The sequence below is a fragment of the Haplochromis burtoni genome, unplaced genomic scaffold (genome assembly GCF_018398535.1).
Source record: "Haplochromis burtoni strain Fernald_Lab_line unplaced genomic scaffold, NCSU_Asbu1 Contig_2, whole genome shotgun sequence".
Lineage (NCBI taxonomy): Eukaryota > Metazoa > Chordata > Actinopteri > Cichliformes > Cichlidae > Haplochromis > Haplochromis burtoni.
In genome coordinates, this window is record NW_024582363.1 from 1,767,908 (window position 1) to 1,783,101 (window position 15,194).

At 38.9% G+C, this 15,194-nt stretch overlaps 1 protein-coding gene across 2 annotated transcripts in view; it reads left to right on the plus strand.

Annotated features, from left to right (window-relative positions):
- The window catches only part of mrpl46 (mitochondrial ribosomal protein L46), an 8,373-nt gene extending 3,932 nt beyond the window's left edge, over positions 1-4,441 (plus strand). Inside the window, exons 2-4 of one of the 2 annotated variants that reach the window (XM_005913049.3) lie at positions 1,167-1,368; positions 1,767-1,937; positions 4,047-4,441. In XM_005913049.3, coding sequence (XP_005913111.1) covers positions 1,167-1,368; positions 1,767-1,937; positions 4,047-4,294 — 621 coding nt within the window. In that variant the 3' untranslated portion in view covers positions 4,295-4,441. The remainder of the gene's footprint in view (positions 1-1,166; positions 1,369-1,766; positions 1,938-4,046) is intronic. The other variant, XM_005913050.3, reaches the window with a different exon arrangement.
- The last annotated feature ends 10,753 nt before the right edge of the window (positions 4,442-15,194 follow it).

Genomic DNA, 15,194 nt, shown 5'->3' on the forward strand with positions numbered 1-15,194 from the left:
ATGTATGTGTATATATATATGTGTATGTATATATATATATATGTTTATTTAAGTGTCCTTTCTGGAATTTTAACTGATAACTAATATTCAGATCTGCCACAGTTGTGTGAATTACTTGAAATGTATGCACAAAGCAAGAAAATTATTGCAGAACATGGTGGTATTCATTTTTATCTCTATTATCTTGCTGTAATAATAGTTGCACAGCTCTCATTTAAAAACAAAGTTATGTGTCAAGTATAGAATTAAAACAGAGGCAATGACAAAGTTTTAAGCAGAAGTAATGTAACTTGTCGATCAGTGGTTAATCAGTTCAAACCAACTCAAGAAGTCCTGACCTCAAAATTCTTCACACTTTGTTTGCTATCAAATGCACGATAAAGCAGAGATGCAGATGGAGGTTTACTGTGTGGTGTTGTGTGCTGTCTGAATAACAGATGGTTTTATAAAGAAATGTTGGAAAAAATGTTCAGAGCAGTCTAACTCCTTTGGGCTAACCTTTGGGCTGCTGAGATTATTTCAACTCAGATTTACTTTATTATTTCAAACTTTGGCCAAATTTGATGTGAACCTTCAGCTTTGTAATATTATATACACGCACCAGGCAGTTTACTTTACTGGTACTCTTTTTTTCCCTTCAGAGCTGCTTAAATTCTTTGTGGCAACAAAGGTGCCTTATTCCAAAATTCCTCTACATCCCTGAGGTGCTGAATTGGATTGATGTCTGGTGACTGTGCAGCTCATTTGTGTAAAGAAAATTCATTGTGAAGTTCAAGAAACAAGGTTGAGATGATTTGAGCTTTGTGATGATGTGTTATCCTGCTGGAAGCAGCCATCAGAAGATGGCTATATTGTTGTTATAATGGGATGGATGTAGTCAGCAGCAATGCTCAAAAACAATGCTCCCACACTATTGCACCACGACTATGACCCTGAACTGCTGATTCAAAGCTGCATGGATCCATATTTGATGTTGTGTTTGCCAAATTTTGACCCTGCAATCCGAATGTTGCATTTTTGAAGACCAGGCAATTTTGGTGAGCATGTACAAATTGTAGCTTCAGTTTGATGTTGTTAGCTGACACAGTGACAACATGAGACTCGGCAGCAATGCCCAGACTGAAAGATGTCCTTTTGAGACACAGGCCTCTTCTGGATTCTTTCAGATCGAGCTGGAAAAGAGCGTTCTGTCGGACCACGAGCTGCGCCTGCTGGAAGATGCAGAGAAGATGAGTCGTAAGCAGGCGGACGACTACGATTCAGATGAAGAGGACAGCCACGGGGACAAGGAGATAATGATGGCTCAGGACTTGGAAGACATCTGGGAGCAGAAAATGAAGAACTTTCAACCAGCGCTAAGGGTCAGAGGTCAGTTTAGGCAGTGTATGATCAGTAAAGGAGTAGACCAGCATGCACACAGTATGAAAACATACTCAAGCACTGCAAATGTGCCTGATGAAATGTCTGTAATTTAATGTGATGTATTGTAGTATTCAGCCTTTAGTGGTGCTCCAATCATTAATCAAGTAAAACAGAATGAGAATGAAAATTAGATTATCTGAAGGAGTCTCACAGAGCTGGATTTAAATGAAATTACCAGAGAGCGAATAGCCTTTAATGTATTTTTTGATATTCAGAAAATCTATTTGCTCTAGAATTCTAAATTAGCATTTTGCTCCCTGTGACATTTGAAAAGTTAGTGTGAGTTTTGCAGACAACGACAGAGCTGTTGTGAAGCTGCTGACTGCCTCCTGTCTCTGGTTTAGCTGATGTAGATAAAGACTTGACCTCAGCAGAGCGCTGCTTGGCCGACTCCCTGGTTCTTCTGGCTGAGCAGGAAGTGGGTGATGAGAAGCTCTGGCTGCTGCCTCAGACTCGGTGGCAGGAGGGGGAAACGCTGCGACAGACGGCTGAGAGAGCTCTCACCTCCCTGCCAGGTAACTTAAGTTTTCAGGCTGCTAAGCACCAGAATTATTTAACAAATTTAGTTTCCTAACAGCTTCTTATGGATTTTATACATTAATTCAGGTGTACTTCAAACTTGAATGGGTCTGTGACTACTTTTTTTTTGATTAATCTGCCCTTATTTTCCTGATTAAATAATTTTTCTCTAAACTGTAATTAGTGCTGGTTTAAATCAGAGAATTACTAAGGCATCAGCACTACGAACACAGTGTTAGTAGATAAACCTCCCATTAATAAACGGGGATGTAAATTGCAGTTAATTCCCTTCATATTTGATGCTTTATGATGGAAAATACTTTATTTTCATGATTTTTGGCTAATTGCAGCCCACTTTAATATGAAATGAATTGTAAAATCTAAATATCTGAACAAATAGTATTTATTTTAAACCCCAAATATTTTCAGATTTTGTACAGCCCAATAAAACTACTCTAATTATACATAGAGCATGTCCCAGTACCCACATCCTGTCTAATTCATTATTTCTTGTTCAGATTTCTGGGATTTGAAACATTTGTCTCTTTAGTAGTATTCTCATGTCAAGAAGGATGAAAAGAATTTTTTAAATCATATTTTATTCAAAAAATGCTGTGAACAAGGCTTTGCCCCATTTCTGATTTCAAGGTCAAAGCCTTAATTATGCCAAAGCATCTCAGTCTGTTTTTACTCTGGACTTTGACTGGACTGCTCTAAAACCTTTATTTTTTTTGAGGCATTTAGAGGTGGACCTGCTGAAGTGTTCCCAATCACTGTGCTGCTACATAATCCAAGTGGGGTTGAGCTTCATGGCATAAACTGATCCCCTGGATGAATCCTGGGAAGGTTCACCATTGTTTTAGGGTTTCTCCATTTGTGGATAATGGCACTCACAGTGGTTCACTGCAGTCCTAACATCTCTGAAATGGGTTTGTAAGATTTTATAGACTGATGACTTTGTCAGGAAGGAGGCAAATACTTTTTCATAGCATTGTACATGGGTATTAAGACAGATCCAGTCTTTGGACAGCCTTATGTAGCAGGTGAAGCAAAAGCAAATTAATCTGCTGATATTTGTTAAATATGTTTTTATCAGTTAAGAACTTCCCACATTTAAACAAGTACCCCAAAGTGCAAGTGTGTGTTGGATATTTAAGCACATTTTAAAATGAGTGTTAAGGGCAGGATTTGAGGTACTGTTAATATCCAAAATTATTGTCCACATGCTTCATTTGCTGCATTCTTACTGTATTAGCATCCTGATCTCTTTTGTTATAATGATCCAGCTTTATCCTAAGGATCTTTAAAGTCTGATGTGATCATTCATAAATTCATTATCCACAACAAGAGGTTTACTGTAAATCCCCTCTGAAAACTCATTTGCATACACCTCGTAGAGCAGTGCTTGGCCCCGAGCTGTCATCTCCGCTAAGACGTCCACTGATCTCAGCCGTAGATTAGAGTCTGTTTCAGAAATAATAAGCAGACGATTTGACCAAAGTTAAGGGTAAGAGGTGAAGCTGATGACTAATGGCAGAAATATTCCCAGTCACCCAGTAATGATCCCTCACATTAAATATATTAACTGTCTGATTCTCAACATGTATCCAAGCTTTAAAGCATTTAAATAAGAGTCCACAGACTGACTGTACTAAACCATTTCACAACATTTCTCAAGCTATTAATGTGTCAGCTCCATCAATCACTTCCTAAGCCATTCCCCTGACAATAACATTTGGTAGAGGGTTTTATTTAAGGTGTCTTAGAGGAGCAGAAGTTGATCCATTTTTAATATAGCTGGACTCGGTGAGAATCTAACATGGCCGTGTTGTGCCTCACTCTGCACATTGAGCCAGCAGCGACCGTGGGGATTTACACGACATGACATTAGATTAAAAAGTGGGTTGTTGTCGCAGCACAGAAGAGAAACAGAATATGAGGGTGATGTAACACTTTAATTAGAGGAGTCAAACACTGATGATCCACGGGAATGCGACAACATAAAGCGGCACCATTAGAAAGTGTTAAAAGCTGCATAAGGGTTAGCAACATCTGCACTTTTGTTTCCATCTGCATGAACTCACAGCCTGTTTTCCTACCTGCAGCAGCTGGTTTCAAGGCGACTTTCCTTGGCAACGCCCCCTGCGGAGTGTACAAGTACAAACTGCCCAAAGCCATTCGGACGGAGAACTCAATCGGGACAAAAGTATTCTTCTTCAAAGCCATCCTGGCAGATGGTGCCCCTCCCAAAACCAAAAAAGCTCCTTTTCTGTGGGTGAAGAAGAGTGAACTGCAGAAATACCTCAAACCAGCGTACATGATGAAGGTCGAACGCTTCATCCTAGACTTGTGACACTTAAAGTTATACAGGGACATTGACTTACATTTATGAGCCCCAGAAAGTTACCTTTATTGCTTATCTGTCATCTTGTATCTCAGAATATCTTGTGACATGTCTGTATATTTCATTCTACAAATAAAGTGTTTTTTCACACCTGAACCAAAGTAATATCTACTTGATTGTAATGTTGTCCTGAGACTATGTGATATTTTTGTCTGTTAGGAGTATCTGCCTGGGACAAGTTTCAAAAGGTTTAGGGTAGATGTTACTTAAGTTAATTTTCACTAGATATACTACCTGATCAAGTATGTCATGGGAATGGAGGTGCTAGGTGGCGATTTACTGAAAAAGTAATGTAAATTTACAAGCATGGAAACGGACGCTAAGTGTGTGATATTGGCTGTCTTCATGGTTCCACCTCGCTGCACACTAGCATCATCTGTGCCTACACATCATGCCATCACCAACAATGTTTTTTTCCTTGTACTGGTCATTCTCATAAAAGTAAATCATGTATGCCCCAGACAAATCTGAACGTGTTTTCTGGCAGAACATGGTGAGATGTCCTGGATTGGCTCATTTTGTGCACAAAGAAATGCTCTTAAGAACGGACCTAAACATAGACCAATGAGATGAAGATATCCTTTTCTTGGTTTGATTCCTGCCCTACAGATCACAACCCTCTAACCATCCCTCTAAGTAATACTATGAAATCAAGGCAAAAATGAAACTTAGGGGAAAAAAACAATAAAAAAAAAGCTTGAAAGTAACACCTGAAAGCAACTTTCAAAACAAAGTGCAATTCTTCAATGCTGATGCAAGTATTAAAATGAGGGCTATGATCTACCCACAGTGTCCTCCCTCAAGTACTATATCAGCCAATAGTAGGCCTCCAGAGATGATGTGTCATATCATTTATCACAGCTTGATAGCCTACACAGCTACAGACGGTCCTAATTAAGATTGCCCGTCATTCAATATGAAGAAGAGGATAGACACTGATTTCGTGGGTGCTGCAGGGAATATTTAGAGCCCAAACATTTGTCTAATAAATAAGCATGAATGCAGTAGAAGACTTGGTAGAAAGTATTTAATTTTCACACTGCCACAAAGTTTGTCAAAGAAGCAAGAAAATCTCACATGGGGCCCATTCCTTTTTTTCAGCAATGTGTTTATTATTTTTAAACTTGAATATAAAATACGATTTCATACAACTACTAAATCTTTTGGGGCAAATGTAATTATCCCCGCTACAAATACACAGACATGCATGCACACATAGTGCTGTGCAAATGTAGACAGGTGTGTGGAAAAAAATAAATGGAGTTCAAGAAGGACATTTATCTCAAACAGTCTCAAACCAATAATTTCTTCCAACCATTGGGTGAAATTTTCAACTTTAGAAGTGTTGTTTGCTTGGTTGCTAAATCCTTTCAATGCAAGCTTGCCTCTTTTTCTAGTTTAGAGCTTTCTCAATAACACAGTTTGGATTTTTTTTCTTTCAAAATTCATCCCAAAACACACTCGTGGGACTCAGTCTTGTGCAGAAAGTTTTGAACGTGAGCAGAAGTAATGCTGAAACACATCTGAGCTATTTAAGTCCAGAGGGTTATAAATTAATTAAAATTAATTTATCAATAGTGTGAACATGTGCCCCATGCATATTTAAAGAGGTGACTTCTCTAGACAAAAGACACAAAAGAGGACAGAAGATTAAATCATGCATGCATGTGTGTTGACTCATTAGTGAGAGTATTAAATGAGATTTTTTTTAATCAGCAAGAGAACAAATATTTGAAAAAGAGAGCAAAACAGGAGCTTTTCTTTAATATATTCCTTTACAACAGGGGTGTGTAACTCCAGTCCTCGAGAGCTACTGTCCTACAGATTTTAGATGCATCCCTACTCCAACACAGCTGAATCAAATGACTGGATTACTTCTTCAGCATGCCATCGAGTCTGGTAAAGGCCTTGTAACAAGCAGTTCATTTGATTCAGGTGTGTCGGAACAGGGATGCATCTAAAAGCTGCAGGACAGTAGCTCTCGAGGACTGGAGTTGGACATGCCTGCTTTACATAAATGATAACGTTTGCACCACAAAATTTACCAGGGTGCACAAACTGAAATGAATTTCCTTGCAGAAGGTTTCTCAGGCGCTCCACTTATGTTTCCACCTAATGTTTAAAAAGAAACCTAAGCCAACTCTTCCTAGTGAAATCTTTCCTTTCATTGAGAGTGTCGTCGTAGTCCAAGTAGTCTATGAATTCTTTTTCCATTTGTTTTTATACAGACTACAGTATTAAAATATTTAGACTCATTGTTATTTTCCAATTGTGAATTTTACTACTCATCAACTTCCATCAATCTGGGCAGTGCTATAGCTAAGATTCAGCCTTTGATTATAACATGTAAAACCATTTAAAACATAATTTTAATATTTCATATATTATATATACATATTCATATATACATTATACATACTCACTTAAAGTTTGACTTTAATCAACTTCACCCAGTGCGTATCATAACTTATTCTGTACATAAGCATACTGATATTGAACACTGATATAGGACAATATTCAAATCATGACATTTTTTGCATTGCATCTAGTTTTATTTTAAATTTAAGATGCCCCAAACCCCTTAACTGTACAAGTGCTATTTTCAACATTTAGTAGTCACAGTTGACTGTAATTCAATTCCTTCCTCCTTCAAATGGGCAAGACAAACATTCAAGATAGCCACAAAGAAATCTTCCTTGTACAAATCCTGACACTTTGTCATTCACGTGTGTTCAGCTTTCAATTTCAGATATCCATAATTTCATTTTTGATATCCAGAATGTTCATTCTGACTCATCATTAATGGGAACAACTCTCATTTCAGATATCTACAAAGTTCCACTTGACATTTTACTTCATATATCAAAAACGAAACATTTCTCCAGATATCTGTAATGTAATCTTGAATGTTGATAATAGACAATGACTAGTTAAAATGACATTAAAAGGGAAAACCTAAACTCTGTGAGGGGGCTCTGTTATGCTGTCATGGTTTTGGTTCACCCATCCCCTGAGAGGAAAGGGAAAGGGGCTGCAAATCAATACAAAGTGGTTCAGACTGATTACCTTTATCTTATAATGAAGCATTTCTATCCTGCTGCGAGTGGTTTCCAGGACAACCATACTCTCAGTCATAGATCCGCTGATGAATATAAACACGATAAAAGCACATGCTTTGTTCTTCAAAGTCACTAGATCTCAACTCAGCTGAACATCAAGAAATTTTGGATTGATATTATAGACAGCACTCTTCACCATCATCATCATCATCATGAAAACACCACATGAGGGAATATGTTTGGGAAGAATCGTCTTGGAGAATCAGTGCCAAAACTTACTTATGTAGCACATGGAGGTCCAAAACCTTATTAGGACACTTTATGCTGCTCTTTCCTTTAATTCCTCATTTGTCTGTACTTGGTTCCCGTGTCTTTGTGTTCTAGGGATGATGTATTGTTGCAATCCCATTCGAACTAATAATTACATAGTTGTCTTTTTGGTCATGTCTACACTGCCTGGACACTTTGCTAGTTACAACTTGCTAGTATCAGGTTGGACTTTGGATAAGCATGCTTGGGGTTTCCATGATGCACTGAGTGTTTCTTTTTCAATAATAAATTAATTAATTATTTAAATATTTAATTAATTGATTGTTGTTTTCATTTTGATTATTAATTAAGTACACATCTAATGAATTATTTAATGACATGTTTGATTAATTTTGGCACTTGAGGTCCTCAGTGTCCCACAGCGTTCTTTTGTCCTGTCTTTGTCACAGATTTGGCGCCATATAAATAAAGTTTTGCCTTCAGAATGGCTTTAATTCTTCATGGCATTGACTCAACAAGATTCTGGAAACACTCCTCAGTGATTTTAATCCTTATTGACATGATAGCGTCACACAGTTGCTGCATTAGTGTCTCCTTCACTACACCCAAAAGGTGGTGCCTTATAAGTACAGGGAACTGTCATCTTCAAATAGCCATCAGAAGATGTGCACACTGTTGTCAGGAAAGGATGGGCATGGCCAATAAAAAATTATGTTTAATTGGTTCTGTGGGGCCCAAAGTGTGTCAAGAAAATATCCCCCCACACTATTATGTCCCCACCAGCAACCTGAACCATTGATACAAAGCAGGGTGGATCCATGCTTTCTTGTTGTTTATGTCAAATTCTAACTCTACAATCTGAATTTTGCAACAGAAATTAAACTGATCAGAAAGAGCAACTTTTTTTACAATCTTCTCTTATCCATTTTTTAAAAAGCCTGTGCAAACTGTAACCTTGGTTTTTGGTCTTTAGGTGAAAAGAGTGACAATCAGGTTTGGCCTTCTATTGCTGCAGCCCATCTGCTTCAAGGTTCAGTGCTGTTCTGCATGCCTTCATTGTAACCCTTTCAGCTTGAAGCAGTTTTGGGATTCTCTTTTGACCTCTGACATCAACAAAGCAATGAGAGCATAGAGAAGTGCCTATCCCTTGGTATTTTGTCTCTCTTTTCTTTTCTTTTTTTTTTTTTTTACCGTTCTCTGTAAACTATAGAGATGGTTATGTGGGAAATCCCACAGATCAGCAGGTCCTGAAATACTCAGACCAGTCTTTATGGCACCATCAACCATGCCATGTTCAAAGTCACTTAAATCACCTTTCTTCCCCATTTTTGATACTCAGTTTGAACTTTAACAGGTCATCTCCACGATGTCTCCACTTAAGAAAGTGGCCAGTGAGCGTAATTTGATTAGGCTGGGGTTTTGGTGCCAATCCCATATTATTGAACTGTGAGTAGCTTCTCTCTCAGCTGGGTATCCTAACCTTGTTAGCAAGCTACTGGAGCAATATCACATCAGGTTCTAAGTCCCTTAAGGATTCCACATTCTAAGTTGTAAAAATAAGTGTAAAAGCTGGTGGGAGTGACTTGCAGTTGGCCGTTTTGCAGAGGTGGACACACATTTCCCAACAAAGACAAAATGTTTTGGAAAGATATGATCAAAACACCCACACAACACGAAAAAGCCATGACACAACAGTTTAAATACAACTCAGTGCCCACTCACATCAGTAATTTGTTCTAATGTTCACTTTTACTGCATTCGTGGCACCTATTTTTAAAAAAGGGTTTGACATGACACACTAAAGACCTGCTACTGGCTGACTCATGCTGTGTTCAATTCAACTCAGAGGTCACAAATTCCAAAGTTAGACATGCCAAATTTTGAGCTCAAAGCTTTTCACCGCTTATTATGCCAGATGAAAAAATGCAAAAAAAAAAAAATTAAAAAATTAACTGCGAGCAGCTTAATATTAGTCGAGCTACATCAGTAGATTTTATGCATCAACAAAACAGAAGAGATTATATAATAGCTCTAAGAGGCTGTAACACACTGCAAGCACCATATTTGTTTCAGATATGCAGTATTCCTATAAAGCTTAACAAAAGTTCATGTTTTGCATGTGGATGTTGTCTGCTTTTTGAAAAAGTGCAGATGCATCAAATTGGCCTTTAATTATTGGGGTCTGACTTGAAGAGCTGTTTCATTGCATTTTCTCAAGAGGAGTTCAGAAATTTCCAAGTTGAATTGAGCACAGAAACATTACTTAATTACAGGGTATGATTCATAATTTAGTCCTGCTGCGTTCACAGTATTTTTTTTAGACCTTTTTTTTGTCAGGCCCAGCCATCATTCAGAAATTCACTCATATGTTTCATAAATGCTTAAAAACGGGTCCTTGAAAATTGAGCACTGATTTGTGTTGCTGCAGTGTTGAGTGCACTCTTGATGCTGAACTGTGTGGGTCTGAAAGGCCCGCTGGAGATAAACTGATGAGCTTCAGATGCAACCAGGCTGTTCTGTCTAGCAGTAGATGGCAGTATTTGCACATCAGCCTCTGAGATGACTGTGAGAAGCAGTGTAATTAGGCCTGTGTGGTGACCTCAGAGGGGGACTGCAGAGTTTTTCTGATCAGTTTGGCTTCCTCTAACACATACTGAAAATATCCATCATATCAGGCTAATGTTCCTTTGGAATAGCTAGAACAATTCGTCTTAGGTAAGAGCATTCTGATGTTCCCGACCCATTCACTGCCTGCAACCAGCCTGTTCTGTCTATTTGTGTCTACTAGGACGGGATGTTATTAATGTTGTAGACATTGCCATTAGATTTTTCCATCTTTATTTTCAGGATTTGTTGAAAGCCAGCAGCCTGAGCTGTTTGTGAGAGTGCCTGAGTGCTATGTGAACCCGCTCTGACAGTCGAGATGAGGGATGCGAAGGTCAGGGCACGCTAAACAAGGCCGTTTCTAACTGTTGGACAATTCAGTTTGCACACAGAACCTTAGTGTTCTGAAGGACTGACATTAGCCCACTGCTACCCTCAGCCCAGTTGTAGTCATATCAATCACAGGCACAAAAAGAGAAACAGTGGATGCTTTAATCTCTAAGGGGAGTCACATGAAAGCTCGTTATGCTTTTTGTATTGAAAAGCCCTTAGAGATCAGGAAAAGCTGACTTGGGAATCAGAAATTGCCAGTCTGAATCCAGAAACCATCAAAGCATTGCTAGTAACCATAGAAATCTTTTAATCACTTATGAGTCATTTTTGTTCCCCAAACAATGTCAAGGTGCCCCCAGACTAAAGCAGTAAACTACCACTTGCTGTTGAGGCAGTCTGGGACATGGATGAACTCTGAATTCAAAACAAGTTGGGAATAAAGGGCCAGCCCATCGGTTTGTAACCGTAACCGTAGGACAGAAAACCAGGATGTGCCTTCTCCTTCAATTTTAGAGATCCCTAGCTGTATGGAGATGTAGAAGAACACTTCTAGGGGGCACTTCTTTTATTTTACACTAGCCTGAGTTTGCAAAGTGCTACTGAGCACAGTGAAAACAGCTGCACGATGTCTTCCATGTTACTGGAGCAATCACTGGAATTAGGGTGATTGCTGAATTAGGAGGGTCTGGGAGGATCTAACTGAAATGTAGAACAGAGGTGCATTATTTAAAGTGTACAAATAAAAGAATTTCCACCTCGCAGAATCTTTATGGAAGCATAAAAAAGCTTGGGAGCTTCAGGAAAAGGATTTGAATATTGATCAATAATTAATAAATAAAAGGAATGATTAATAATACATCTTCCAACCTCTCACAGGTATTATTAAAAGGGTACTCCAATATGTAACATTGAAGCTGCCAGTATTGTGTTGAGCCCTGTCATGCTATGGACACTGACCCTCTGAGGCTATCATATAAATTTGTAACACTGTTAAGTTGGTAGTGGATACTTTGGGGCCTGCAGTTTATGATGTGGGCCCTCTGTGGGTCCACCTGGTGCATCAAGCAGATGGGGATGAACTAAGAACTGGGGTGTCGAGGGTCACTCAACATTTTTGGCTGTAGTCAGGTTTCTTGAGCCATTCCTGATTAGTCTTTGAAGGGTGAATGGCACGTTGTCCAGCTCAAGGAGAAAGCTGCCGTGTGTATGTGTGGTTGATGAAAAATGTTTAACTGATAGATCAGATCCACATGAATACTGATGACCAATGTTATTCATGTCACCAGATTTCAAACTGATAAACAATGAAGAAAATGATTTTTAACAGTACATTAGGTTTCCCAAAACTTTTATATTCCCACTTGCACATTTTCCTTGCCTGGTTAATAACCATTTTTCTCACCTGCCACACCTCAGTTCGTAGGTTACTTGTTCTAATTTGTAGTCTTTAAAACTAATTTTACAATCCTGATCACCAGCATCACTTAAATATTCCTCCAGACACAAAAGAGACGTTATATAACTGCTTTCTAAGGAAGTGAGTGTAGTAGTTTCCACATTAGTTAATTGTCTTGTATCGTATGAGACATGCAAACGTCAGAACACCTGGAGAGGCAGAGGTGGAGGATCATAACTTTCCTCCACTAAAGAGTCTCACTTCCTCATCTTGCCAGAGGCGAGTCAACAGTCTTGCTCTTCATCCAGACACAAAGATAGCACTGGGATAACAAAAATCAAAGAAAAGGTCTTGCAGTTTTTCACCACTGGAAACGGAAAAGAGAAGCAGAAAATGTAGAGGATGAGGTTCGCATCTCAGAGGTGGCCGATGGCAGCTTTTCAACCCCTGCTGCAGGTTTTGAAACTGCTGCACACAGAGCAGGAGATGTTACTACTGCCGCTACACTGTTATATTCACACTGGCCTCGTTCTGACTGGGGATTTCAAACTGATTCTAAAGCAGCCACTGAATTTTTTAACCTTATTCTTTTGGTCCTTTGAAGTTCAATGCACAGAGCGAAGCACTGCCAGGCTGAGGGGCTCAGATCCATTGGGGTGACCTGGTCTAATAATAGTACACTCACTTGTGGCACTTTCAAGCACTATCAGGGGTAAAAGCCTCCACAAAATGGCATACTTCATCTTCATCTTCAGTGACACCCGTGGCAGATTGGATGTGACATTATGCTTACGTGTTGCAAAACAATACTTATTTAAATAACTGCGGAAAAAAAAAACATGTGCAGATAAACTGCCAGCAGTTTGGCAGGGCAGTAAAAATGTGCTCACAGCAAATAGCACACAGTCAAACTTCTCCACTCTGACTCGTCAGTGTCATCTCTAGTTATAAACAATGCCTGGCTCCAGAAGACAGCAGCCATCTGCGGAAAACAGAGCAGCTCTGGAGTCAACCTGACTTAGTGAGGATAAAGGGCAGCTTCACATCTCCACTCAAATAGAATAACAGCAACCCTCAGCTGTGTTTACACACTGCCGCCTTTTTTCTATTTTATGCAAATCTCTTGTGACTGAGTGGGATGTAAGCAGACCAGTCATTCACAGCAGCTTACCAAAACATTTGATAAAGAAGCTTATTAAGACTCTTTATTTAACACACAATAAAGGCACAGAAACATGAAGGTAAAGGAGTGTTGCCCTGAGCAGGGCTTTTGGATCTGAGATGGACCACCTTAAGCGCCTTAACCACCACCCTCCTTCATTCCACTCTCCCAGCATGCACCTCTACCAGCACTGCACTGTATTTCTTACCCTTAATCATTAAGTGACAGTCAGCTAAGCACACACTTCTAGCCCCATCCAGCTTTGCCTTTATGCAGCTGCAAACAGTGAATCAGGCATCTGCTGAGGGAGTTTTTCCTTTTTGTTAACCACCATTAAAGTGCATTCACTCACCACTGCTTACCTAAACATCTTATTGAGTGGTGCAAGCATAGAAACATATAAAGATAAATAAACTGATTGAACTTATGCATTAGTCCTCCACTGGAGCCAGCCAGGCCACTTACTGCCCTGAGAACAATCCACTATGAACAAGTGCAATAATGTGTAATTTAAAGAAATACACCAAAACTTGAACTAAAAAACCTCCCAGGTGGAGAGAAAAATGACCTGATAACATTTCTTGAAGCCAGTATGAAACGTGGTCAGGGTAAAACAATATCTGACCTTGAAACTAACAAGTGTCAAGGTCCCAGCTTCTTGTTTAAGGTTTGTGAAGTTCTGGTTCCTGTTTTGATTTTATTCTTATTCCTTCTTGTGCTTCCAGCATCCTCCGATTCTACTCTCTGTGTTGTTTATGTGTTTTCATCTTCCTGCACTTCCTGTGCACTCTGTCTTTATCTCCTCTCCTTTGTGATTGCTTTTCCTGCATTAATTGTATCCAACTGGGCCCTGTTCATGCCTGTCTCCCCTCCTGTTATCAGTCCTTTCTGTTATTATAGTTCTGTCTTCTACTTTGTCAAGATGTCTGTTTATTCTCCCTGTGTGTGATCTGGATTCCAGGGCCCTGTACTATGGAACAAATTCAACATACCCTAGGTATCTTTTCATTATCTGTGATAACCTTAACATCGGATATCAACTTGATAAGTCAACCCAGGGGTTTCCCTGTGTGTTCCCATTAAAGGGGTGGTATTAACAGCATCTAACCAATCACAGGCATTAATGAAAATACAGCAGCTAATTTTTCAAAGATACAATAACTATAATATTACAGAAATATGAACAAGTTAAACACACAGACTAAAAGCAACAAAGCAGCAACACTACAAACAAAGGAGTGTGCATTAAAAACGCTTTATAAAAGCTTGAGCTTGAAATGTTTTAGTCAGTAAGATAAGAGACAAGCCACCATATTAATAGTTCAGTGTATTTGAAACTAGCAAGAAAAGCCAGCAAAAATGCTGACTGTAAGTTGACAGACTTGTCAATATCACAGCTTTCCCATTCAGACAAAGGAGAGACTGGAAGATAATTTAAACAAGAATGTCATTAAATCAATGTTTAAAAGACAGTTTTAAACATTTATTCCTTCAGCTTTAACCTCAGTAATGTTTAATGATCTCAGAGTAGAGAAGAAACTTAAAAACAAACTCAAAACATAGCCTTGGACTAGGCTACATGTTAATTTGAAGTCCACAAGTTCAAAAAGGTGTCCTGCCTTGGGGTAATTACAACCCTTGTGAAACTTGTTTGCAGCCAACCGAAATAAAGGTACATATAAGAATCTATATATATTACTGTTGCTCACTGGGGAAACACAAAGACATTAGATGTTATTAGAAAATGTTATTAAAAAAATGCCATGGTAACTTATGCCGTGAACATAACCTGCTCTGGAGCAGTTACCATGGCGATCTACGCTGGTAAAAAGTGATCCAACTTCGTCATCCTGAAAACCCAGGGTTAACCCTGAAGTTACCTGGACAAGATGAAATCCTGCTTCGTAGTACAGGCATACTAGTACATTGCTTCCTTATTCCCTGTTTGTTTACCTGTTTGTGGAATTTTATTTTATTTTATTTTGTTGTTTTTTTTGCTACAGGCCAGTAAAAGCTCATTTTTTA